The 27,657-nt window shown below is 46.1% G+C and overlaps 1 protein-coding gene across 3 annotated transcripts in view; it reads left to right on the forward strand.

Annotated features, from left to right (window-relative positions):
• The window catches only part of SOX5 (SRY-box transcription factor 5), a 444,166-nt gene that overhangs the window by 395,040 nt on the left and 21,469 nt on the right, over positions 1 to 27,657 (forward strand). For all 3 annotated transcript variants that reach the window (XM_056846727.1, XM_056846729.1, XM_056846728.1), the window contains exon 12: positions 27,165 to 27,273. In XM_056846727.1, coding sequence (XP_056702705.1) covers positions 27,165 to 27,273 — 109 coding nt within the window. The remainder of the gene's footprint in view (positions 1 to 27,164; positions 27,274 to 27,657) is intronic.

Consider the following 27,657-nt stretch of genomic DNA (forward strand, 5'->3'; position numbering starts at 1 on the left):
AGGGCAAATGAGCTGCCAGTATCTTTGGTAGCGGTGCTTGTTGATTCATTGAAAAGCCTACCAAGCACCTCCATTTCCATGTTGGTTCAATGGTGTCAGAGTTATTATTCAAGTGTCACACTTATAAGGACTAGAAACTTGTTTTCTTTAAAACGCAGTTCTCAGGAAGTATTTCTTCACACAATGTATAGTTAAACTGTGGAATTCCCTTCCCCGGAATGTGGTGATAGCTGCCAGCTTGGAAGGCTTTAAGAGGGGAGTGGACATGTTCATGGAGGAGAGGGCTATCCATGGCTACTAGTGAAAAATGGGTACTAGTCATGGTGCATATCTATTCTCTACAGTATCAGAGGAGCATGCCTATTATATTAACTCTTAACCACTACACCACATGGGGGGACGACGACAATGGAATCCATTTTCATGGCCCCCCACTGTCACTGAAAAGGGGCATTTTGTCTTGGCCCTAGGTCCACCCTCCCAGTAGGCAACTATAAAAGTGAATGATTCCTCAAATGGGCCCATTTTTAAAAAAAAAACAATTTCTGTTCTCCCTTTGTATTTGCATTGCTGGCTTCTTTGTTGCATTTGTTCCCTAAAAGAACTTATCCCTCTGCTTGCGTTTCGTTTTTGTGGGTTTTTGTTGTTGCGACTAAAGCTTCCTTGGTGATATGAGGTTATTGCAGCACAGAAACTAAGGTTGCCAACCTCCAGGTAATAGAAAAAAGAGACACCACTGTACTAATACTATATAGTTAGGAAGTAAGCACAGGAGCGACACAACAATGTAATTACAAAATGCAAAAAGATTCTATTGGAAAAGTTACACATAGTAAGCAACAACAATGCAAAAGCAATGGGTCTAACAAGATCCTATATCTATAATGGTAAAGTCCAAAAGTCACCGATGTATGTATTTTCAATATAGTTCAGCAGAAAAAATATTGTTTTCCATAGATGACACAGGGATACGGCCGTTTCAAGTTTCTTCAATACAATTCTTCATCAGTCCCCACTAAAAACATATAAAGAACAACATACAAAGTTTCATAGATACACATGTGCAAAATGTATCATTTTTGACTGCAGTTAAGGATACAAGATAGTCACCACGTTCCACTTAGGATACATTCAGTGCAGCAGTTCATGTTCATACTATGCCAAAGGCTAAATAGAAAGCAGGTGTGAATAAGGCAAACAATTGCTGTAATTAGCAGTACTTAGCAGTACTAAATGATATGAATCAAGCTTTCTTGATGTTGTAAGTATATTAGCACACCCTAGATGTATATATATTGTATATAATTTTTGTATGTATTATATGTATGTTTTTGCACATGTGTATATATGAAACTTTGTATGTTGTTCTTTATATGTTTTTAGTGGGGACTGATGAAGAATTGTATTGAAGAAATTTCAAACGGCCGTATCCCCATGTCATCTATGGAAAACAATATTTCTTTTGCTGAACTATCTTGAAAATACATTCATCAGTGACTTTTGGACGTTGCCATTATAGATATAGGATCTTGTTAGAATCATTGCTTTTGCATTGTTGTTGCTTACTATGTGTAACTTTTCCAATAGAATCTTTTTGCATTTTGTAATTACATTGTTCTGTCGCTCCTAACCTCCAGGTAATAGCAGAAAATCTCCTGCTATTACAACTGATCTCCAGCCGATAGAGATCAGTTCACCTGGAGAAAATGGCCGCTCTGGCAATTGGACTCTATGGCATTGAAGTCCCTCCCCAAACCCCACCCTCCTCAGGTTCTGCTCCAAAACCTCCCGCCGATGACTGAGAGGGACCTGGCAACCCTAACAGAAACTTAGGTGTTTGTTTTTTTCTGGGAGAAAAGGCTCCACGCTGCTTTTTTCACCCTCTCCTCTTTCCACCGTCTTTCTCTAGACATCCTCCCCGGCCTGTTCCATTTCCCTTTAACGGATCATGGGCCTCGAAATGACAGTGACCAATGTTGACTTAATGTGGATGTTTAATAATGAAAGGGGGGAAAAAGCGTGTCAGTTCCAGCGCCAGTTACAAATGGCAGGAAGTGTATCGGGTGGCAGCCCTGTGATAATTTTACATCCATCATCCTCTTCCTGATGCCTCTCTGGCCACCTGATGGATGGGATGAGCCGCATTAACTCGCAAGATGCCAGAGCGGTGTCTTGAGCAAAAGAGACAATTTAGCCTTCGGGGAGTGAGGAACGGGGAATACTACGAGGAAAGGCTGAGGGACTTGGGAATGTTCAGTCTGGAGAAGAGGAGGTTGAGGGGGGACATGATTGCTCTCCTTAAGTATTTGAAGGGCTGTCACTTAGAGGAGGGTGGGGAGCTGTTCCTGTTCGCAGCAGAGGGTAGGACTCACAATAATGGGTTTAAATTGCAGGAGGATATCAGGAAAAACTTGTTTTAACTAAGAGTTGTTCAACAGTGGAATCAGCTACCTAAGAAGGTGGTGAGCTCCCCATCACTGGCAGTCTTTAAGCAGAGGCTGGACAAGCACTTGTCAGGGATGCTCTAGGTTGATCGTGCATTAAGCAGGGGGTTGGACTAGCTAGCCTATATGGCCCCTTCCAACCCTATGACTCTATTCTATTCTATTCTATTCTATTCTATTCTATTCTATTCTATTCTATTCTATTCTATTCTGGATGTATACCGTTTTCTCTTTAAAAGGGCCTTTTCTCATGAATGTAAGAATGTCAAGCATGGGTGCTCCTCTTCTGCCCTCCCCATGAATGGAAAAAGTAACATCTCATTCAGTCTATGACAGATTTAACTGACCTTGAAAGTATCCTGGACTTCTCCCCCATTATTGACAGGGTAATCAGTGGGACAGGGAAATCTCTCGTTCAAATAAGCAGAAACAACACCAGTGCGGTATAGTAGGCAGAGTCTCAGCCTAGAACTGGGAAGAGGTAGGTTTGAATCCCCGCTCTGCCATGAACCGTGCTGAGTAATCTTGGGCCAGTCGCCGTCTCTCAGCCTAAGCTACTTCACAGGTCTGTTGGGAGGATAAAACTCAGAAGAGAGAACCTTTGAGAAGAGACAGGATAACTTGTACGAAATAAATCAGCCTGCATGGGACATTACTCTTTTTCATAGTGGAGAGGAGGGGTGCAGGAGAGGCCAAGATGAGGAAAACCTGAGAAACATTCTGAGCAAAATCGGAACAAATTGAGGCTTCTTCTGCATTTCTCAGGTATTGTTCTCAAGCATGAACTTCTAAATAAGCCTTCAACTTTCTTCGGGCCAAAGCCAGTGACCACAGGAAAAAGTGTGGATCACCTCCTGAGAATTTTTCTCCCTCATCTTACCAAAAATCCATCTGATGTTTCACATCAGGAGGAACCTTAACGGTTCCCTCAAAATGTCGCTCTTGGCAAAGCTGGACTTGTTCTCTCCCTGAAATTTTTCCTTGGTGGATAGGGTTGCCAACCTCCAGGTGGTGACTGGAGATCTGCTAATACAACTGATCTCCAGCTGATAGAGATCCGTTCACCTGGAGAAAATGGATGCTTTGGTAATCGGACTCTATGACATCGAAGGCCCTCCCCAAGCCCCGCCCTCCTGAGGCTCCGCCCCCAAAATCAGGTATTTCCCAACCTGGAGCTGTCAGCCTTATTGGCGGAAAATCCTCCTTAGCCATTAATGACCAAACAGGCCACAAGAGCTGAATTAGGGGGAAAAGGTAGAAGAGAATATTATAATCTGCTTTGCGTTAGTGTTATCAGAGACCAGATGGCTCGGCTCGCCAAAACACGTCTACAAGGTGAATGCGTCCTTACGTCATTGCCCATCCATCACAGACTTGGGAATGCCAACTCCAAGTTGGCAAATTCCTAGCATTTGGGGATGGGGCCTGGGGAGGGCAGGGTTTGGGGACGGGAGGGGACCTCTGCAGGGCATAATGCCATAGAGCCCGCCCTCCAAAGCAGCCATTTTCTCCAGGGGGGCTGATCTCTGTTGTCTGGAGATTGGTTGTAATTACAAGAGATCCCGAGGCCCCAAATGGAGGTTGACAACCCTAATCATGGCCGGATGTTAACCATTCAGTAGGCCCAACCGGCCACTTCCCTGGCATCCCTCACATCAAAGAGGCAGTTTATTTGAAGAAATACCGTATATAAGGAATGTCATTCCTCTCTAGCCCCCCCTCTATTGCACCGCAGTCTCATTCTGTAAGAAACAGCAACAAAAGAATAACGAAAATAACTGTCACTTTTATACAGTACCAAGATCGGACTTGGGGTTTTTCTTCCACCCCTTGGCCTTAAACGTTTTGATTTGTTTTGAGCTTATAGTTTACTCTGAAAGTTTTTTTTTTTTTTTTTTTTTTTTTTTTGCCATTTGGTTCTTAGCATTTCTACATATTTATGGCCTCTGCATTTAATGGCCACATGCCTTGTTTTCACAGATGGTCAGCGAAAGATTTCCCCCCCCTCCTCCCTTTTATTGTGGCTTGCTTTTCGGTTTTGCTATATTTGTCACGCTGCCACTGCTTGCAGCTAGTGAGTGCCCACGCATGGTAGGGATTGATTATCAGATGAATTTGGGGGGCTTTCCCGCCCTCCTCTCAATTTTCACTTATGCATCTTCTTTTTTTACAAGGCAACCAAAAGATCCTCCCCCCCCCTTTGACCTTTCTCCAAATCTATGGCTGCGTAATGTGACTACACTGTGTGAGAATGTTCTTTTTCTCCATCATATGCAAAAATGGTAAAAGCAGAGTTGGTATAATAAGGAGCTCAGGTCCTGGTTCTGAACAAGGGTTTATTCGGTAAGGATGCTGCTGAAATTTCTCTCCTCCGAATTTCCTCTCGGAATTTGAAGTGCAGAATTCCCTGGCCTTGGTCCTACTAGTTAAAATGGATATTAGTTGTGATGCATACCTATTCTCTTCAGGATCAGAGGAGCATGCCTATTACAGTAGGTGCTGTGGAACACAGGCAGGATGGTGCTGCTGCAGTGGTTTTGTTTGTGGGCTTCCTAGAAGCACCTGGTTGGCCACTGTGTGAACAGACTGCTGGACTCGATGTACCTTGGTCTGATCCAGCAGGGCTTTTCTTATGTTCTCATGTTCTAAAAATGTTTCAATTGGTGCAGAGCACTGAGCAAGGAAAGGTTGCTGCAGCATTCAGTTTCTTATTTGTTTATTTAAAACCTACAATCCACTTTTCTCCTAGCCAAAGGGAACCCAAGGTGGCTTTACATCGAGACTTAAAGATCTGTGCTTACGTTGTCTGAGACCAGGGTGCCCAAAAGATTATTCTTAACATGTAGGGTTGCCAACCTCCAGGTACTAGCTGGAGATCTCCTGCTATTCCAACTGAACTCCAGCCGATAGAGATCAGTTCACCTGGAGAAAATGGCTGCTTTGGCCATTTTCTATGGCATTGAAGTCCCTCCCCTCCCCAATCCCTGCTCTCCTCAGGTTCTGTCCCAAAAACCTCCCGCCAGTGGCGAAGAGGGACCTGGCAACCCTATTAATATATGAAACTCTCTCTCTCTCTCTCTCTCTCTCACTCACTCACACACACACACACACCACAGCCAAGAAACCTTGTTTCATGGCCTCCCCTTCTAAAATGCCCCCTTTCTTCATTTCCTCAAGTGTTTTCTGAGGCAAAATGGGCAAGGCTTTCTGATATTAAAAGTGGTTTCTGAGGTAATAAGGGAGGGAACAGAGCTTTCTCTGTTGTGGTGCAGAAAGGGCAGATCCCCCTTTCCTTTACCGGTTTGCCTGGTACCACCTCTCTTGAGTTTTAGAAACCAGACAAAAGGATTTCCCTTTGAACACCTTTTTTGTTGATCATACAAAATCCTTTCCTCTCCTCCCCTCCCCGCCCAAGTCATTTTTATATGCCAACTATCTCTACCACTTAAGGAAGAATCAAACTGGCTTACAATCACCTTCCCCTCCCCACAACAGACACGCTGTAGTTGGGACTGAGAGAGAGTGACTAGCCCAAGGTCACCCAGCTGGCTTCATGTGTAGGGGCGGGGAAACCACCCCGGTTAACCAGATTAGAGTCCACCACTCACATGGAGGAGTGGGGAATCAAACCCAGTTCTCCAGATTAGAGTCCACCGCTCCTAACCACCGCTCTCAACCACTACACCACACTGGCTCAGCTATTTTTTATTTATTAGGTATTTATACCCCACTTTGGTCCTCAATGGGAACGCAAAGTGTCTTACAACATTCCCCCCTGTGCCATTCAATCCTCCCGATGATAACACTGTGTGATGTAGGTTGGGCTGAGAGTGTGTGACAGTCCCCAGGTAACCCGCAAGCTTCCATGGCAGAGTGGGGATTCAAACCTGGGTCTCCCGGATCCTGATCCGGTACTCTAACCACTGTGCCATGCTGGACCACAAACCCCAAAGCTTCCAGTTTAATTCCCAGGTCCCTTGACAGACTGATGCTGTCTGCAGTTCATCTTTCTCTTGCTCTTACTACAAGTCTCACTGTTCTTCCATAGCAGTAGAAAAGAGCAAGAGTGTAGTAGCGCCTTAAAGACTAACAGCATTTCTAACAGGGTATGAGCTTTCATGAGTCACAGCTCATTTCTTCAGATATATCTGAAGATACATCTGAAGAAGTGAGCTGTGATTCACGAAAGCTCATACCCTGCCAGAAATGTTAGTCTTTAAGGTTGCAAAAACAGCTGCAAATTATGAACGTAAACCCATTTAAAAGATCAAAATAAGTTTAACTTGTGGAGCGTTGTAGCTGGCATATCTTATCTAAGCGCCATCTTGAAAGGATGTCCGCCATCTTGAAAGGATGTTTTAGTCTTTAAGGTGCTACTAGACTTTTGCTCTTTTCTACTGCTACAGACAGAGTAATGTGGCTACCCCATCTTCCTCCATAATTTGGTAGTCGTTAGAGCAGTGGTTCCCAAAGTGGGCAGTATCACCCCCTGCGGGGCGGTGGGATTACCTAGAGGGGCACTAAGAGGCAAATGAGCAGCAGGGGGGCACTAGAGGTGGGCCCCTTCAACTGTGTTGTTGAATAGGTTAGGGAGCGCTGGGGTTGAGTTTGTGGAACCAAGGGGGCGGTGGCCCAAAAAGTTTGGGAACCACTGCTTTAGAGGGCCGGAGGGATCCGCCTGGTTAGAGAAGTGACTACCCTAGAAAGAATGCTACAGCGGTATCTTAGAATAAGTTGTCCCCCCTACAACCTTGCTTGCATCAGCTTTCCTGGCCCATGGCTAAGCAATAATACAGATTTTTGTTGTTACACGGATAGTCCCTGCTCAGGTTCCCTCTACATTTTGCTTCTTTTCTGTAGAATGGCGCTAGATGATGCTCAAATGTAAGTGTCGTGCGGTCTGCGTCCCCCCCCCCCCCCATCATATTGTTGTAGCATTCAGGCCAATGCATTTGAAACAGATACAAACAACAGCAAGAGCAGGGTTAGGCTTCCCCTGTTTCTCAAGCTGTCAGTCTGACACCTTCTGTCGTCAGTCGAATGGCGTTGAATGGCAGTCGACACCCAGCATCCATGGAAGGAAACCTGCCAGGCCTAGGAATGTGATCACACGCTTCCCTTTATTTCCACAGATCTTTCTGCCTTCCTGCAGTCTAGCGTTCCAGTTTTGGGGACTCGGCCACAAAAACGAGTCTCCAGTATTTGCAACATTGATTGTGTATGTGTGTCATCTGCATTTGGCTTAGTTGCTCGTCATGTTCCCCATTCAAAAGCTCATGTCTCTCTCACTCGTTCTCTGTTATCTATCTATGGTCCTTTTCACTCGCCGTTTCCCTGTGTTTTGCCCGTGTTTTCAGAGAATTATTTTATCTCAAATTTGAAAACGCGGGGAAAACGCAGTGGGAGAGTGAGGCAACCGCTAATGGCCGGAAACGGCATGCATAATGAACACAAAGACCCGACGTCGTCAGAGGGGTGACAGCAAGTGAAACAGCCTAAAAGATCCATCCATCCATCCATCTATCCAGCCATCCATCCATCCATCCATCCATCCGTCCATCCTGTTTTTCTCTCTCAGTAGCACAATTTAAATTTATGTATTTATTTATTTTATCTATCGTCCAGTAGTAATTTGGAGCAGTGGACTCTGATATGGAGAACCGGGTTTGATTCCCCACTCCTCCACATGAGCGGTGGATGCTAATTTAGTGAACCAGGTTGGTTTCCCCACTCCTACACATGAAGCCAGCTGGGTGACCTTGAGCTAGTCGCACTCTCTCAGCTCCACCTACCTCACTGGGTATCTGGTGGGGGGGGGAGGGAAGGTGATTGTAAGTCGGTTTATTCTTCCTTAAGTGGTAGAGAAAGTTGGCATATAAAAACCAACTCTTCTTCATCTTCTTCTTCTTCTATTGGTGGCTATTAGTCTTCTTTTCCACTTGGATTCAAGATGGATTACACAGAGTGAGTCAATACAATCAAGAGGATGGGACAATCAATGAACAATGCTATAGGAATTAGGGTTGTAGAACCAACCAGGTGTCTAAAAACAGAACTGAAGCAAAGCCTAAGTATCACCATGACACATTTAATGATGCAAAAATTACATGGTGTAGGATCCTAGTTATCCTACTAGAACAGTGCAATTCTGAATTATGGTGCACATCATGGGTTGGATCCAGACTAGCTTGGTAATTTCTGCTGATTCCCCCATGTCATTCTCCAGGATCCACCACCCTCCAAGAGCTGCTTTTTGTGGAGATCAGCGAGACACAGTGAGTGGAGAGAGGCAAGAAAGTTTCATTCTGCCACGGGGAAAAAATTGAGTCTGAGTCCAACTGCATATACAAGTTTCTGCAATAGGTTTAATTGGGCATCAGCTGGCCCTTTCTAGTCTCCGCTTTTTGCACAGAGTCATCTTGTCTGCAGCTGTTCCGAAGGGAGCTTGTTCTCTCGTCCTCCCCTAGAGAATGGCTGGCCACTGGTTGATCTCTCTGTGCCCCATCATCCCAAGGATTCAGGGCAGCTTGAACAGTCACCATTGTACTGTGCCGGCTCTCAAGCAAGTATTCCCTGAGAGGAGAAGGGCCTGGTGATGGTTGGCCAGGCAGGTTGGCCAATAGCCTTGCCCATAGGAACTGTACTGCCCCCATCCTGAAAGTTCACAAATCTATGAACCCAACAAAACCAGCAACTCAGATACAAACCCAACCAGCATTTCAGCCTTAATGGAGAACCAGCATGGTGTTGTGGTTAAAAGCAGTGGTTAAGAGTGGTGGACTCTAATCTGGAGAACTGGGTTCAATTCCCCACTCCTCCACATGAAGCCTGCTGGGTGACCTTGGGCCAGTCACAGTTCACTTCGAACTCTCTTGGCTGCACCTACCTCACAGGGTGTCTGTTGAGGGGAGAAGGGAAGGTGATTTTAAGCCGGTTTGATTCTTCCTTAAGTGGTAGAGAAAGTCAGCATATAAAAACCAATTCTTCTTCTTCTTCCTCTTCTTCTTCCTCTTCTTCTTTTTCTTCTTCTTTTTCTTCTATTGGTGGCTATTAGTCATGGTTGCTAAATGGGGCACCCATGTTCAGAGGCAGTATACCTCTGAATGCCAGGTGCAAAGAGGGGAAACCGATCCCTCCCCCTGCTCCCAGAAAAAAGATGGCAGACTGCAGTTGGAAGCAATGATGGGACAGATGGAGTCCTCCAGCCATCCGATTCTGATTTGTGGCATCCCTGTTTACGTCCAAGATTGCTTTGGAACCAAGCGTCACTAATGAACAGCTCTGTTTAGTTACCGAGCCTGGATCCAAAGCTGTGGGGCTCCTGAACCGTGGAACTGTCTCTGCAAAGGCCTAGTGGCATTGGTAGCGTCTTTAATCAGTTCTCAAGGAGGCTGTGCTCGAGCGAATGGAGGATTTTTATAAAATACTTGCGCAGCGCTGCTAAGTAACTGAGTCACCCTATTGTTTAGTAAACAATTACCAGCAAAGCTCAGCCTGTGTCCCAGCGATCTGTTTACTTGAAAGCAACTACTCCCTGTCCTGTGTGGGCCAGGATTTTCATCTCTCTTCTTGTTTTGGCACCAGCCACCCCTTTCCTTGGGACGTTAACCCCTTGATTGCAAGGATTTCCCTGCATTTTCTCATCGGGTAAGAAAGCGAGTCCTTTATAAGCAATAAAATGGATTTCAGTAGGGAGAAGTGTAAGGTACTTCACCTAGGCAGAAACAACATAAGGCACAGGTACAGGTTGGGAGATAGTTGGCTTGACAACAGTACATGTGAAAGAGATCTGGGAGTCTTAGTGGACCACAAACTGAATATGAGTCAACAGTGTGATATGGCGGCTAAGAAGGCCAATGCAATTCTGGGCTGCATCAATAGGAGTATTGTGTCTAGGTCAAGGGAAGTAATACTACCACTTTATTCTGCATTGGTCAGACCTCACTTGGAATACTGTGTCCAGTTTTGGGCTCCACAATTTAAGAAGGATGTTGACAAGTTGGAGCGTGTCCAGAGGAGGGCGACCAGAATGGTCAAAGGTCTGGGATCCATGCCCTATGAGGAGAGGCTTAAGGAGCTGGGTTTGTTTAGTCTGGAGAAGAGAAGGTTAAGGGGTGACATGATAGCCATGTTTAAATATTTGAATGGATGCCACGTTAATGAGGGAACTAGCTTGTTCTCTGTTGCTTCAGAGACTAGGACGCGGAGTAATGGATTTAAACTAAGAGAAAACGATTCCACCTAAACATTAGGAAGAACTTTCTGACGGTGAGGGCGGTTCAGTGGTGGAATGTGCTGCCTCGGAGGGAGGTGGAATCCCCATCTTTGGAGGTCTTTAAGCAGAGGTTGGATGACCATCTGTCGGGAGTGCTTTGATTGTGGGATCCTGCATGGCAGGGGGTTGGACTGGATGGCCCTTGTGGTCTCTTCCAACCTTGTGTGATTTTGTAATTTGAGTCAAGGTTGAGAAGTGGAAATTTAAGGCTTAAGGAGGCATTCGCATTGGAAAGGAATGACAATAATGCAGAATGGGGTGAAGCATATTTAACTCCCGTTGATTTCACTGGGATTCCGGTGTGTTTTTGCTGTGCACTGGTGGGTGCCCTGATGTGTTACACTCAGAAGGGCCTATCATTTGACAGGAGGGAAGACTTAGAATCATAGAATCATAGAGTTGGAAGGGTCCATACCAGCCATCTAGTCCAACCACCTGCTTAATGCAGGATCAGCCTAGAGCATCCCTGACAAGTGTTCATCCAGCCTCTGCTTAAAGACTTCCAGTGAGGGGGAGCTCACCACCTCCCTAGGTAGCTGATTCCACCGTGTGAACAGACTGCTGGACTTGATGGGCCTTGGTCTGATCCATCATGGCTTTTCTTATGTTCGTATGTTCTCTTAATTCTACTTTGAGCTCCTATAGAGTGGCTTATTTTTGCATAAATGCCTTGGATAAGGAACAGTGAAGGGGGGGCGGAGAAGGCATTGTTTCTTCATTTTGAACTTCTATACAAACAAGAAAAGCCAAAAAAAATCCCCCGGCTGATAAATCTTAGTTACATTATAAATAATCTTTTGTCTACTTTGGTGGTCCAGGGAGTTTATATAATTGGAAGGTTAAAACCCTTCTTTGTTGCCGTTTTCCCTCTTCATTACTACAGTGGAAGACAATAAAACAGGGCAGCCAGACAGGATTTAACAATAACCAAGTCAACGTTTGAAAGGCTTGCTCTGTTTTTACCATTTCACGCATGAGGTTTATAGCTCCGTAAACTATGTTTAAGCGCAGCCGTAGCCTGATGCAACGGCTAATGCAGTTTCTCTTTTACAGCGTGTTTCCCGTGGTAACATTCGTCACCAGGACAAAAGCCCAAAGTGGCTCCATTATCAACACAGCCCACAAAACCCTGGACACCCAAATGAGTATAAGCCTTGGAAGTCTTTGGATTTGTGTGAGAATTCCAAGGGGGTGGCCGTGTTAGTCTGTTGCCGCAAAACGAAGCGGGAGTCCAGGAGCACCTTAAAAACTAAAAAAATGTTTATTCTGGAATGAGCTTTCATGAATCAAAGTTCAGTTTATGCCAGAAGATGTTTTGTTGGACTGGGGTCTTTTTTTTTTGGAATGGCTGTTTCACTCGCCGTCACCCCTCTGATGAGTTTGGGTCTTTGTGTTGATTATGCATGCCGTTTCTGACCGTCAGAGGTCGCCTCGCTCTCCCCTTGCATCTCTTGCTTCAGTTTGAATTTGCAAGCTCTGTCTCCCACTTCCCCTTGAATGGATTGCGGAGATTGTAGTATTTCTGATTCAGAATGAGCTGCAGTACCTTGCGATGTTTGAATCAGGTACCTTAACACATTGCTGTTTTGGCGCTTGCCTGCAAACCAGGATTCTCAACCTTAGTGAGAGTTGCTCAGTTTTAGACATAATGGGAAACTGTGGTTTAATTAACCATGGTTAATGTGTCTATCTGAATGGGAGTTGCTGCACTAACTGTAGTTGGTTAGGAGAGCAAGATTCAAGTCCAGCAGCACCTTGAAGAACAACAAGATTTCTATGGTATAAGCTTTTGAGAGTCAAAGCTCCCTTCATCAACCCTCAAAAACTTATGCCCTGGAAATTTTGTTAGTCTTTAAGGTGCTAATGGACTTGAATCTTGCTTTTCTACTGCAGACCAAAATGGCTATCCACCTGAAACTATACTTAGTTAGGGTATGTTAATCCAGGCTCTGAAACTGTGGTTCAGAGTTGGTATATTAACCACAATCAGACTTCATTATAGTTTTGTATAATGTGCAAATGTGGAGGTCTTGGCTTCCCCAGTGGTACTATCACAATGAAGGTCGGAAAGCCTGCCTGGAAAAAAAAAGCAAACAAAACCAGCATTTGTTGAGGCAAACCAGGGTTTGAATGAGAGAGCTGAATGCTTGTTTCTCAGACTAACCACAGCTAAATTAAAGTGGTTTCACGGTATGACTGAACTGAGCCATTCAAATTCCCCTAGACATGGATTAGGCTACAAATCACAGATTCAATGAAATCAGTATGGTTATAAGGAACCAGAGAACTTATTCCCCTGGCCTTTGTGAGTGCCTGTTAGCCTCTGTTTTTAGAAAGCTACAGGAAAGCAACATCTCAACAATTCTGTGATATTCTAAATAGTTCAGAGCTTTATTACGGTCAACTGACCACTTCCAAGAGAATTCAAAGTACAACAATGGCCACACTTCCGGTAGCCAGAGAATACAAGACGAAAGACAAATACACATCGTTAAAATTCAATAGTATACATTAATAAACAGATACAATTATTGGTCTCTAATATAATAATTAGTAAAATCATGTTTACCCATTAAGAGCTAAAAAAAATCTGTGATGGTGTCTTGTGACTTTTTTGCCCCATGACAATTAAAATATTTGCATTATACTCAGGGAAGGAAGCATTTAGGATCAGCTGGCCAAGGAGTTCTGATTCCAAACCATCCAAACGAATGACCATTTAGCTGTATTTGTTTATGAGGCTCCTTTCAAAGTACTGACCTCTACAACTTCCTTTAGGACTCTTGCAATGACTTATCCTATAAGTCTTTTAGAACTCCGAGGTAAGGTGCTTTTTAAAATCCTTTATGCCACACAATGTTTCCTGCAGTCAGACATGTGGTGAGTACTTACATCAGAAATCACCTCACAGCTGGGAACATGGCAAATTGTCTAGTTTAGTCTAAGCCTCAGAGCCAAACTATGTGTTACAGGGACCACAGGTTCAACCCGTGACCACTGACACCATTTTAGAGGAAAATTTAATCAGTTAAATTTTTTTAAAACACATTTCCCTCTAAAATGGCATCAGCAGCCTTGGGTTGGAGCTGTAGCCACCACAATTTGTAGTTTCCCCCTCAAATAGCAGGTGATAGGAAAGATCTTTTTCTGCCTGAGAGAAGAGCGGCTGCTGATACTGACACGATACGGAGCTAGGGAGATCAGCGGTCTAGCTTGATATAAAACAGCAGTATATGTCCTCCCAGTGTTAAGGCACTATATGTATTCTCCCATTCCCAGCCCTCCCAGTGAGGTCAGAACTGGTTAACATAGATTGATCTGCATATGCTAGGAGTTGAGTTTTGCCAGGCTGCTAGGATTCCTCCTCCTCCCTCTTCTGAGCTTGGTCTCTCGCCGCATTTGGCACAAGGCACAGCAGAACATGAGGTTGGGGAGCTGTACCAAAGCCTGTGCGTCTTGGCACTCTGGGCTGGCTTGCATCACCACGAGTGTGAGGGAGAAAAAGAATTACTCCATGAGCAAAACAAATGTGAATGAAATGTATTCCTGTCTGTGTGATGGGGAAGGGGAGGACTCTGTATGGAGGGCGGAAAGCTCAAATGAAATTTTTAACCTTGAATTATGCCGTTGGAGAAGAGCTTTTTTGGCAAAGCCGGCCCGAACGGAGTTCATGGCTCGCTCGGATTTTGCCAAGGACACTGGCCAAGTGGACATCTCAGTAGGAAGAATGCCACTGTCGGCCTGGTATTCACTTGGCCTGATTCCGTTGCAGAGAATTACGGGGGGGGGGGGGGACCCTCCATGCACTTGAAGTGTGTTCCCAGTTAGGCTCAAGCGCTTGGGTGTATTCCACTGAAAAGAAGAGGCAGATTCAAATGTTACGGCCTCTGAATAGAGGCTGCTGAAAGTCATTGCTTTGTGGCATCGTTTTGCATGGCAGCTGTGTTGTTGGGAGGACACTTTCCATATGGTTTGATCTAATAGAACTGGAGCCTCCACTCCAACGTCACTGACCTCCAGGGGTGTGCAGTGGTGGTACAGAGTCTTTCATGCTAGATCAATCCTTGGGATTAGTGGAGGAGGAGGAGAAGAAGAAGAAGAGTTGTTTTTTATATGCCAACTTTCTCTACCACTTAAGGGAGACTCAAACCGGTTTACAATCGCCTTCCCTCCCCCTCCCCACAACAGACACCCTGTGAGGTAGGTGGGGCTGAGAGAGTGTGACTAGCCCAAGGTCACCCAGCTGGCTTCCTGTGTAGGAGTGGGGAAACAAATCCAGTTCACCAGATTAGCCTCCGCCGCTCATGTGTAGGAGTGGGGAATCAAACCTGGTTCTCCAGATCAGTGTCCACTGCTCCAAACCACCGCTTTTAACAATTAAACCATGCTGTACACCATGCTACATCCCTTAGCTGGAGTGCTGCAACAGAGGAGCAGTTTAGTGACCTCCAAGTAGGGGTTATGGGATGCAGGGATATCTGGAGGGTTGACGTCAAGTCACAGCTGACTTATGGTGACCCCATGGGGTTTGCAAGGCTTGAGATAATCAGAGGTGGTTTGCCATTGCCTGCTTCTGCATAGTGACCCTGGTGTTCCTGGGTGGTCTCCCATCCAAATATTGACCAGGGCCAACCTTGCTTAGCTTCTGAGATGAGATCAGGCCAGGCTGAACATGCTTATCCAGCAAGAAATGTATTGATCTAGCAAGATCCCTCTTCTACCATTCACTGTAAAAAGAAGCCACTTAAAAACAGGACTGGAGAATTGTTATTATTATTTTTAATTTCGTTTTTGGAAGAGGAAGAATAGTCGCTCTGTTAAGACTGAAACAGTTTCGTTCTGCGATACTGGAGGATTGTTGCCTTCATACTCTGTATGATTGTAGAAGACAGGATCTATTCTTTGACTGTCCCATCTTTGCATCAGTTAAGTTTAGATTTTTGGAATCTATTTGGAGGGCATTACTCAAAAGTGGTCAGACCAGCACATGAATACACGAAGCTGCCTTATACTGAATCAGATCCTTGGTCCATCAAAGTCAGTATTGTCTACTCATACCGGCAGCAGCTCTCCAGGGTCTCAGGCAGGGGTCTTTCACAACACCTACTTGCCTAGTCCCTTTAACTGGAGATATCGGGGAGTGAACCTGGGACTTTCTGCATGCCAAGCAGATGCTCTACCACTGAGCCACAGCCGCTCCCCAGAGACTGGAATAGATACGTAAGTCAAGTGCTGTCAAGTCGCAACCAACTTATGGCGACCCCAGCAAGAGGCTTCCAAGGCAAGTGAGAAGCAGAGGTGCTTTGCCATTGCCTTCCTCTGCAGAGCCTTTCTTGGTGGTCTCCTATCTAAGTACTGACCCTGCTTAGCGGCTGAGATCTGACGAGATCGGGCTATAACATGCCACCATCTTTCCAGAGATTGGAATGGCCATACAGAACCATAGTTAAGACTGCGGTTAATGAACCGCCTGCCATGGTTTTAGAACCGGGTCTGATGTACCCCAACTAGCCATTGTGAGTGGAGTGGCCCACATTTGGATAATCACACTAAGTGTCATTAGTTTAATTAAACCGTTGCTGTGCGTGTGACGTCTGAACCGATCCACTGGCTTCTTGAAATTTGACCAACTCTTCTTTTAGTTCATTGGATGCAGCCATCGGGATGCGGCCTAGTCATCAAATTCTGTCTAAAATGAACTTTCGAGATGAATTTGTCTAGGAAGACTATCTGGGGACTTCCAAAGGAAGGAACAATAAAATTTTAAGAACAGCTACCTATAAGGGTTCAGTTCAGTGTGCAGTCGTCTTGCTTGTGGGCTTCCTATAGGCACCTGGTTGGCCACTGTGTGAACAGACTGCTGGACTTGATGGGCCCTTGGTCTGATCCAGCATGGCCTTTCTTATGTTCTCATGCTGTCTGTGTTAGAACTAATTCATCCGTGGATGGCGTACGTCAGTGGCACCCTTGGCAGGGGAGGCTCACAAAATCATCTGTAGCCGAATTTCTCCGCCAAATTTGATCTGTCCACTTACTGGCATTAGCACATCGCCAATTAAACCTGATTGCGGGTTTGCTTGTTTTTTATTACGTTCATTTGACCGCGTGGAAAAAACGGTTGCTTAATATATATTTATGCAACGGGCTTCGACTCTCCCGCCAGAGACAATACCACAATGCGCAGATGCGCAGGTTGTACAAGCCGGGTGGCAGCAGCATTAGCTGGTCTCCCGAATCCAGTGTTTTGTGCCTCTCCTTTGTACAAGCTCATACAAACTCAGGGAGCAGTGGGTGACTGCTGAGTTCATTCAACTCCAGGGATACGGGATGTCATATAGGATAGCAAAATAAAATATAGCATTCAAATCCAGTATGGATTTTTTTGATAAAATCCATCCCCCAACCCCCCCAAGAAATTCTCAAGTGACAAACAGAAAGGCCAGAGGAGCAATTCTGGAACTTAGCCAGAGGGAAATTCACTTATCTGTACCCGTAAATGAGTGGTTCCCAAAGTGGGCAGTACCACCCCCTGGGGGGGCAATGGGATTATCTAGGAAGGCACTAAGAGGCAAGGGGGCAGAAGGGGGGCATTAGAGGTGGGGCCCTTCAACTGTGCACTAATTTACACATTTGGTGGAAACTATCAGATTTTTTTTTCCAGACTTTGAAGAGCTGGTACCATTAGATCAAGTTCATCAGTTTTGTTGAATAAATTCCAACTAAAAAGTTTTAATTTGATTTTGAATAGATGTTAAATTAATTGTTACTGTTTTGAAATTTTATTGTTCTTATCTTCTTTAGTGTGTCATGCAAACCCCTATTTTGAATAATGCTTTTTATAGGATTAACTTCAAGGACCATATATGGTGCTTCCTTCTTTCCTCACAAACCCTGTGAGGGAGAAAAGGAGGTAAGAGAAGAAGGAGAGTTGGTTTTTATATGCCAATTTTCTCTTCCTTTTTAAGGAGTCTCAAAGCGGCTTACAAACTCCTTCCCTTCCTCTCCCCACAACAGACACCCTGTGGGGTAGATGGGGCTGAGAGAATTCGGAGAGAACTGTGACTAGCCCAAGGACACCCAGCTGGCTTCATGTGGAGGAGCGGGGAAACAAATCCAGTTCACCAGATTAGAGGCAGCCGCTTGTGTAGGAGTGGGGGGATCAAACCCAGTTCTCCAGATTAGAGTCCACCGCTCCTAACCACTACACCACGCTGGAGGAGATGAGAGGCACAAAGAGGGGCCAAAGGTCACCCAGAAAACAGTGCCAGAATGGGGATTTGAACTTGGAGTGTCCCACATCTTTAGAGTTGCCAGCTCCGAGTTGGGAAATATCTGGAGATTTTGGGGTTGGAGACTGAGGAGGGTGGAATTTGGGCAGGGGAGGGACTTCAGTGGTGTATCATGCCATTTGGTCCACCTTCCAAAATGGCCATTTTCTCCAAGTGAACTGATCTCTGCCCCCTGGAGGCCTTTCGTAATCCCAGGAGGTCTCCAGCCACCACTTGGAGGTTGCCAACCCTAGACCAGACCTCTAGCCACTACACCACACTGGTGATTCAGACCAAATATACAGCTGAACCCAAGCTGTGAAACACATAAAACACCTGAAGCTGCCTTATACTGAATCAGACCCTCGGTCCATTAAATTCAGTATTGTCTACTCAGACCGGCAGCGGCTCTCCAGGGTCTCAGGTAGAGGTCTTTCACATCACCTACTTGCCTGGTCCCCAGCATTGCCTACTTGCCTGGTCCCCAGTATGGTGTAGTGGTTAAGAGCAGTGGTTTGGAGTGGTGGACTCTGATCTGGAGAACCGGGTTTGATTCCCCACTCCTCCCCATGAGCGGCGGACGCTAATCTGGTGAACTGGATTTGTTTCCCCACTCCTACACATGAAGGCAGCTGGGTGACCTTGGGCTAGTCACACTCTCTCAGCCCCTCCTCCCTCACAGGGTGTCTGTTGTGGGGATAGGAAGGGAAGGTGATTGTAAGCCGGTTTGAATTTCCCTTAAGGGGTAGAGAAACCAACTCTTCTTCTTCTTCTTAACTGGAGATGCTGGGGATTGAACCTGGGACCTTCTGCATGCCAAGCAGAGGCTCTACCTCTGAGCCACTGTCTTCCCTTGCCAATCATAGCATCAAGGTCTATGTGTCATCCTGGGCAGTTACACAGCGTTATCATGTTTGATAACCTGGCTGCACTCCAGGCCACCAGCCGTGATTAATGGATGCATTTCGATGGGCAAACCTGAAACCGTCGTGCCTTCCAATTTGGAACCGCTAAATAGATTTTTGCAGGAGGAAAGTGGGCTGTGCCCGTATTGGTGTCTTTCAGTTAATTTGTGAGTGGGCAGGTACGGGAAAGAGTATCCTTTGCTTTGTTGGCTGCGTGATGCCAGGAACGGTTTCTCGCGCAATTGAAATCCCACCTTGGAAAGCTCATTGGCTTGGGGGTCGGATCCTGCTGCCCACCTCGTTTCCTTCCTTCTCATGAAAAAGCTAAGCTGCCGGTTTTAGGATCCATTGTGCATCGATGCCGCTACGTGCCCTTTGGAGGCGCCGGGTTGAGGGATCACTGAAACCCTTAGCTGGTGTAATCGGTGCCACAAGTATAGAAATGCTGAGCTCAGAGTGGGGAGGGATGGGAAAGGATTCCTCAGCAAGGGAGAGCAGGCACACTGTTTCTTTCCCACCCCCGAACCCCCCAGGAAGCCTTTCTGCTTGGTAAATGCCTCTGTGGAGGGCCCAATTCACATTCAGGAAAAAACTATGTGTTTTGGTTTTTTTACTTAATGAGATTCTTATTTAGATGTTTTAAAATGTGCCCAAAGGAGTGTGGGCATGCAATTAAAGCCTGCCTGGTAAATAATGAATGCAGAAAAAAAAGGCATTCAAGAGAAAACTATTATCGGCACCAGGAAGAGAGAGCAGCATATGAGCGTTCAGGAAAGATCGGGTGTCTTTCTTTCTTTTTCTTTTTTGTTTCTTGAAGTCAGATAAACAAGCAAAGGAAACATTACCAAGCCTTATCAGTGTGGGCTCCTGAAAGGAAAACCTCTTGCCGGCATGACTTGAGAGTGAAACGTTAGGGCTTCTGAGAACACATGATGGTGCCTTATACTGAATCAGACCCATGGTCTATCAAAGTCAGTATTGTCTGCTCTGACTGGCAGTGGCTCTCCAAGGTCTCAGGCAGGGGTCTTCCACATCACCTACTTGCCTGGTCCCTTTAACTGGAGATGCCTGGGGGATTGAACCTGGGGCCTGCTGCATGCCAAGCAGATGCTCTACCACTGAGCCGTGGCCCCTCCCCAATTTCAGTGATCCTGATTACTGTGGAAGTGTCTAAGCAGAACATACACATTCTAGAATAGCCATCAGGTTCCACAAAGGATATGTCTCTGTTTCAGACAATGTACACATGGCTCCCTGCTGCCCCTCATGGCTTTCCCATTAATCTTAGTGGATTTAGCCCGGCTGTCTTCCTTCTCTGGAAATGAATGGGGAGGCCATTGAGGCAAGGGTTGGTGATGTGTGCTTTAAAAGCTCATGGTGGAATCAGGGGACTATATCTGTCTTCAGGCCTAGTTTTCGGAACTGAAACTGCTTTGGTCCCCTTTGTCAGTGATCTTGGTCAGGAAAGAGATAAGGGGAATGTGGCCTGGTTTATTCTCCTGGGTCGCTCAGTAGCTTCTGTTGCCACTGACCAAGACGGACCCTTTCTCAAAGTTGGAGCTATTTTGTGGTGGCTTTAGTTTTTCCTGAGACAGGGGTTCCAGAAGGTGGTATCTGGAGTACGTTGCTCCTCGTACGTAGGGTTGCCAGGTCCCTCTTCGCTACCGGCAGGAGGTTTTGGGAGCAGAGTCTGAGGAGGGCGAGGCTTGGGGAGGGGAGGGACTAATGCCAAATAGTCCATTTGCCAAAGTGGCCATCAGTTGTAATAGCAGGAGATCTCCAGCTAGTACCTGGAGGTTTTTAGGACCTAGGTGTTTAGTATTTGGTTGTCAATTACAAGTTATTACAAATCAAAGATTCTGATATATTGCATGGGTTGTTAGTCATTACTGCTGTTATTTGGTTGAGTACCTGGAGGTTGGCAACCCTACTCGTAGGAGTTGTGTGAGTTATGGGAAGGACTTCTTAGAAGATAAAGCTTTGTCTTACGTGACTTTTTTTCAATATCTCTGTAAAAACACTGTGAGAGATTGTGGTGGTGGAGAGTGCCATCAAGTCGCAGCCGACTTACGGCAACCCCTGGTGGGGTTTTCAAGGCAAGAGGTGGTTTGCCATTGCCTGCCTCTGCGTAGCCACCCAAATACTAACCAGGGCCGACCCTGCTTAGCTTCCAAAGAACTGATGAGATTGGGCTAGCCTGGGCTATCCAGGTCAGGGCAGAGATTGTCCATAGGCATGGAGGTAAGCATCAGAGTAGAGTGATGATGCACGGCTCCGTTTCTCATTTTCAGTTCAAAAATTAAGTTTCTTGAACAGGAGCATGGGATCAGGAAGGGACTGGACAAGGGTGTGTGTGTCTGTTAAGTGTTGGCAAGTCACTTCCAGCTCTTAAACTCAATCTAGATAGAGACTGTGATTGCTATGGGGAGGGGCTCAGTAACCTGAATTCCTGTAAAAACGCCTCAAATAAAAATAAGTGCATCTACATGGGGTTATCCTTAAAGACAGGAGAAGATTCCCCCTCCCAGCCCCCTCCCCCAGCACTGTTCAGCCAGTGGGAGGGGGAAGACTTGCTAGGTGCAAAGGGAGGCCAGAGGGAGGCCGGCATCAACATGATGACATCACTTACGGAAGTGATGCCATCATGTGGCCAACAATCACGGGGGCGTTCTGGTATTTGGGCAAAACTCTATGGTGAAAACACCTTCTAGCACAGACTTTTTGCCGAAGAAGAAGAAGAAGAAGAAGAAGAAGAAGTAGTAGTAGTAGTTTTTATACCTTGATTATCTTTACCTTTAAGGAGTCTCAAAGCAGCTTACAATCTCCTTCCCTTCCTCTCCCCACAACAGACACCTTGTTTGGTAGGTGGGGCTGAGAGAGTTCTGAGAGAACTGTGACTAGCTCACGGTCACCCAGCTGGCTTCATGTGGAGGTCTTTCAGGTACTGCCGGACTTGCGTCTTGCTCATTTATCTGAAATAAAGGTTAGGGTTTTTACCCAGATAATTAAGGAAAGGGCAAACTTACACATCACATTGCATATAATGTGGCATTGGAGTTACTCTTTATGTGACAGGTGCTTTTCAGTTTGGGTCATTTTCCCTTCTCCATCTATGTGACGGCATTGCACTCAAATGCAGCATTCCAGCAATTCCCTGCCGGCCCTCAGCTCGGAACACAGGCCGCAGAGCTAGAGTCTCAGTCATTAATCATGGCGTTTAAAAACTTTTCGTTTCATCCTCGCTGACTTCCCCTTCCCACTTTCTCCTAGCAGAGGTTCTGCTTGAATAATGCCCACCCCCTTCCTTGATTTTACTTTATTTAATTTATGGATTATCGTGTCCTTTGTTTGAATCAAATAACCTCTCCTGGTCTCCCGGGCATTCTCGTTTCTCTTTTGTTTTTGTCCCTCCCCCCTTTAGCCGCCTCATTTTGTTCCTTGCTGCTGCAGGGGTACTTAGTTAAGTGTTGCTCCTTGGCCGCTTCGGCCCTGCCGGCTGCTCCGTTGTTTTATAATTAAGGCCCTTTGCAACTCCTTCTTCACCTCCTCCACCCCACGGCCGGCTCCCGCATGCCAGCCAGCTCCCGTTCCCCCTATGCTGAGATTGACTGAGGGTTCACTTAAGTCAGGACTCAGAGGGGCACAACAAAAACGCGGCTGACTGTTTTGACTTCGCTCTGTTTCGGAGCGGCCTCCTCCGAGGATTATCTCAACTTTCCCTTTCATAGCGACTAATTGAATTATTTTATTATACCACATGTTTTAGTAGTGGGAGGTTAGGGGTCACCTTGTCGCCGAAACAGAGTTTTGCGTTTCCTTCCCCCTTATCGCATCTGTATTCGGCAGAGAGAGTTGTCGAGAGCCGCAAAAGTTGCGTGGGGCAACTGGGAGTGCGCGGGGCTGTCTTTCCTTCCACGTTTATGATTTGGCGGTGGAGGAGTGGTCCCGTGTCTGAAAATATTTTGCAGTGATGATTAATTGGAGTTGACAAGATTGATCCTGTGTCGTTCCCGTTCTGGAATTTCACTGTGGAATTTTCACCTCCTTAATTCCAGTTCGGCTAGAAGTTTCATTCTAGAATAGGAGCATGCACAGTCTTCTATTCCTTCGCGGCTTCTAGCCCTTTGGCCTCCCTTCCCCCTTCCCACATTATCAGTAAGCATGTCTGAATGAATCAAACACCAGCCTTAAATGTAATGGTACACAGGGTTGCATCGAGTTGGCTTTTTGTGGTGTTTTATCGGTATGCACAAGTCCGAATGAGCTAACACCTGTAGCAAAAGAATCTTGATACATTTGTTCATAAGATCCTCTCAAGGCAGCTTTTTCAACTAGTATTTTATCATGCATGTATATGTGAGCAACGTACAGGTTGGAGGGAATGTTACAAAGGAAACTGACAGCCAGGGCCAAATTAGGGTGCCACAATCCGCGCCTGGAAAGCATGCAACACCCAGCGCACATTTGAAGAAGAAGAGGAGTTGGTTTTTATATGCCGACTTTCTCTACCACTTAAGGAAGAATCAAACTAGCTTACAATCACCTTCCCTTCCTCTTCCCACAACAGACACCCTATGCGGTAGGTGGGGCTGAGAGAGTGTGACAAGCCCAAGGTCACACAGCTGGCTTCGTGTGGAGGAGCGGGGAAACAAATCCACTTCACCAGATTAGCCTTCACTGCTCATGTGGAGGAGTGGGGAATCAAACCCGGTTCTCCAGATCAAGAGTCCACCGCTCCAAACCACTTCTCTTAACCACCACACCATGCTGATACATGTTCCTTGTGGTGGCCATGAGGACTTTGTAATGTGTGAATTGTTCTTTAGAAAGCCATGACCAGCTCCCCAAAAAGAAAAGAGTGAACAAGAAAGGTGTGCTTCTAAGGGGGACAAGCAATCACAATGGAGAGCTACCATTGGGTAATATTTAGAGTATTACAGTAGAATTTGGGAGAACCTGGTTTCAATCCTCACTTGCCCCATGGAATCTAGGTGTGTGACCTTGGGCCAGTCAAACACTCTCAGCCTAACCTTCCTCACGTGGTAGGAGAGGAGAATGATGGAAGCCATTTTGGGTCCCATTTGGGGAGCAAAGAGAGTTAGAATGAAGTAAAGAAAAGAAGGCCCTGCTCTTGGTGTATGCCAGTCTTGCATCCGCAAGATGGCATTCTGATCAGGGCCTCTTAAAGTCAATTCAAGTAGCATCTGTTGTAGGAGGCCAAGGGCCACTTCACTTAAAACACACAAGAAAAGAACCATATCAACAAAAAGCGTAATCAACAGGAGATCAAAACAAGGTTAAAAAAACATAAAAACAAACTTACCAAAATATACTTAGCTAAATAAAATGGTTCAACCTTTAAGTACAGCTTTGGCCCGTATTTTTTTGATTGCCAAAGCAAACTGCACTACTCTATAGGAGACAAACGGATCAGAATGAGAAAAGAATAATTCATTTCTCCTCCACTGTGGAAGAATCTAAGCCAAGGGCCCATGACCTTTTGGAGCTGGTGGGCACATTTGCAATTCTGAGAGAGGATGGGGGTTGCAACCACAAAATGGCTGTCACAGGAGGCGGAGTCAACCACAGAATGGCTACCACAGGAGGCGAAGCCAACCACAACATGTCAGGGAGTAAGGTCATGCATAACTCTAATAGTATCACTTCAGCATTTCAGGCAGAAGCTCTGCTTAACGAGATGCCTTTTAAAATGAACATATTATTTTAAAATATCTTCTCGTATATGTGGAGCTTACCTTCAGTCATGCAGCAAAGATCCCTGTGCTGTGGTGGCAGCTGCTGCCAAAGCAACATACAATCAGATCCCCAGTGGCCAATCAGAGACCCTACTAGGCAAAAGCCCCACCTGGCCCCATCCATTTTCTAAAAGCACTTGACAGGCACCAAGATAAGTGACAGCGGGCACCATGTTGGGGACTCCTGGGAGGGACCATGGCTCAGTGGCAGAGCATCTGCTTGGAATGCAGAAGGTCCCAGGTTCAATCCCTGGCATCTCCAGTTAAAGGGACCAGGCAAGTAGGTGATGTGAAAGACCTCAGCCTGAGACCCTGGAGAGCTGCTGCCAGTCTGAGTAGACAATACTGACTTTGATGGACCAAGGGCCTGATTCAGTATAAGGCTGACTTCATGTCTTCAAAATCTCAGCAAGAAATTTGCTATTAGACTCCATAGGGAGGGCAGTACAACATATAATGTGGGAGTGGCAACTCTTAAGGATCAGGAGGGTTCATATGGGAGGGGCCATGGCTCAGTGGTAGAGCGTCTGCTCGGCATGCAGAAGGTCCCAGGTTCAATCCCCAGCATCTCCAGTTAAAAAAACTAGGCAAGGAGGTGATGTGAAAGACCTCTGCCTGAGACCCTGGAGAGCCGCTGCAGGTCTGAGTAGACAAAACTGACTTAGATGGACCAAGGGCTTGATTCAATATAAGGCAGCTTCGTGTGTTCATGAGTACTGGCCTCTTAGCCAAAAGTGGAGGGAATGTCCAAAATGGTCCTGGCTTGTACTTAACTACCTGTGGATGACACAGTTATCTTTCACAAGCTTTCCAAGCCCAGGTATCTAGTGATACGTCAGGCAAACCCAGCAACTTAGGTGGTTCTGTGAAATAAGAGATACAGTTAAATTCCCCTGCTGGGAGGGAAGGCGGCATGGTAGAGCCCGATCTTGTCAGATCTCGGAAGCTAAGCAGGGCGGGCACTTGAAAGGGGGACCTCCAAGGAAGGCTCTGCAGAGGAATGGCAAACCACCTCGGCTTCTCACTTGCCTTGAAAGCCCCTTGCTGGAGTTGTGTTGGCTGTGACATGGCGACACTAGGAGTGTGCAAAAAAAAAAAAATTCAGTAAATTTCAGGTTTATTGGGGCCAATTTTGGGGGTAAACCCGAAATAAGCCGAATTCCTAATATGGGAATTCGGCTTATTTCCAGATTTTTCCTGAACCCCGAAGTTTTGTGAAGATTGGGTCAGGGGGTCCAGTTTTATGGGGTCTGGAAGGGGTTAACCCATCCTCCTCCATAGAGAAGAAATAGTGACGTGGCCACGGTCAGATTCTCTATTGCGAACTTCTCTATGCTTCTCTATGGAGGAGCCCGGCAAACTTTCCCACCATTGAAAGCAATGGGCCATTGTGGGCTGCTCCATAGAGAAGCATAGCGAAGTTTGCAATAGAGGATCTGACCGTTGCCACTTCACTATTTCTTCTCTGTGGAGGATGGGGGCGACCCCTTCCAGACCCCATAAATCAGACCCCCTGACCTAATCTTCACCAAACTTGGGGGTTCAGGCAAGTATAGTCCCTTGCATGAACACTGCAAAATTGGGGGCTCTACCTCAAAAAATACCCCCCAGGAGCTTCGCAAAGCCTGGGGAAAGCCGAACCCGGAAAAGCCGAATAAGCACCCTGTTTTTTTCAGAAATGGCCAGTTCGGCTTTGGCTTTCCCTCCAGGTTTTGACATTCGGTAAACCTGAACCTGAAATTTACCGAAATGGCCTTTTTGGGGGGGTTTTGGTTCAGGTTTATCAAAATGCACAGCCTTAGACAACACATATGTCTGTCTGGAGGAAAGACAGCCTGGTATAGCCCAATCTCATTTGATCTCAGAACCACCTCTGCTCCTCACTTGCCTTGAAAACCACTTTCTGGGACTGCCATAAGTCGGCTGCGACTTGACAGCACTCTACACACATACAGATTCCCCTGCAAGGATCAGAATATTAGGTGCTGTGGAACACAGGCAGTATAATGCTGCTGCAATCGTCTTGTTTGTGGGCTTCCTAAAGGCACCTGGTTGGCCACTGTGTGAACAGACTGCTGGGCTTGATGGGCCTTGTTCTGATCCAGCATGGCTTTCCTTATGTTCTTGTGTTCTTAATGTAAAAGCAGAAGAAACACAGGAGCCAACTGAGAAGCAGGCGAGCTGGGCCCTCCAGTGCACGTGGGTCAGACCAGTCTGAATTTCACACACTTTCGAAGTTTGCTCATCACCAACTCGTCACTTGTCTTTTCAAACAGAAGGCAGTGAATGTTCCAGCCGTAATTCTTCTCATTCATAACACCTCCCCAAAAATAATTGCGTGCATGTGTGTGTGTGTGTGTTTTTCCCCTCTTTAAATTTATTTTTCCAAAATGCTTTCGTTACTATTTGCTAATCCTCCTTCTCTGGGGAACCTTGCAAATTACCTACGGCCTGTGCTGTTCCATTGCATATTCGTTAAACGGCTGCTCTGTGCCCTCTCTTCTTTCCCCACCCAGGACAAAACGACACTGGAGAACTTGACTCAGCAGTTGGCAGTGAAACAGAACGAGGATGGGAAGTTTAGCCACGCTATGATGGATTTCAACATGAGCGGAGACTCTGACGGTTAGTAGCAAAGCCCTTTGCCTCATCGCCAGCTGTGTCTGGGCATCCAACCACCAGCAGAGAGAAAAAAAGTGTTGGTATCTTTGAGACATAAACATGGAGGGGGGACACCCACTAAACAAGAGCCAGCGTGGTATAGTGATTATGAGCGGTGGTTCGGAGTCTGATTTGGAGAACCGGGTTTGACTCCTCACTCCTCCACATGAGCAGCGGAGGCTAATCTGGTGAACTGGATTTGTTTTCCCACTCCTCCACTTAAAGCCAGCTGGGTGATCTTGGACTGGTCGCACTCTCTCTGCCCCACCTACCTCACAGGGTGTCTGTTGAGGGGAAGGGAAGGTGATTGTAAGCCGGTTTGATTCTTCCTTAAATGGTAGAGAAAGT

This window comes from Euleptes europaea, chromosome 3 (genome assembly GCF_029931775.1).
Source record: "Euleptes europaea isolate rEulEur1 chromosome 3, rEulEur1.hap1, whole genome shotgun sequence".
Taxonomy (NCBI): Eukaryota; Metazoa; Chordata; class Lepidosauria; order Squamata; family Sphaerodactylidae; genus Euleptes; species Euleptes europaea.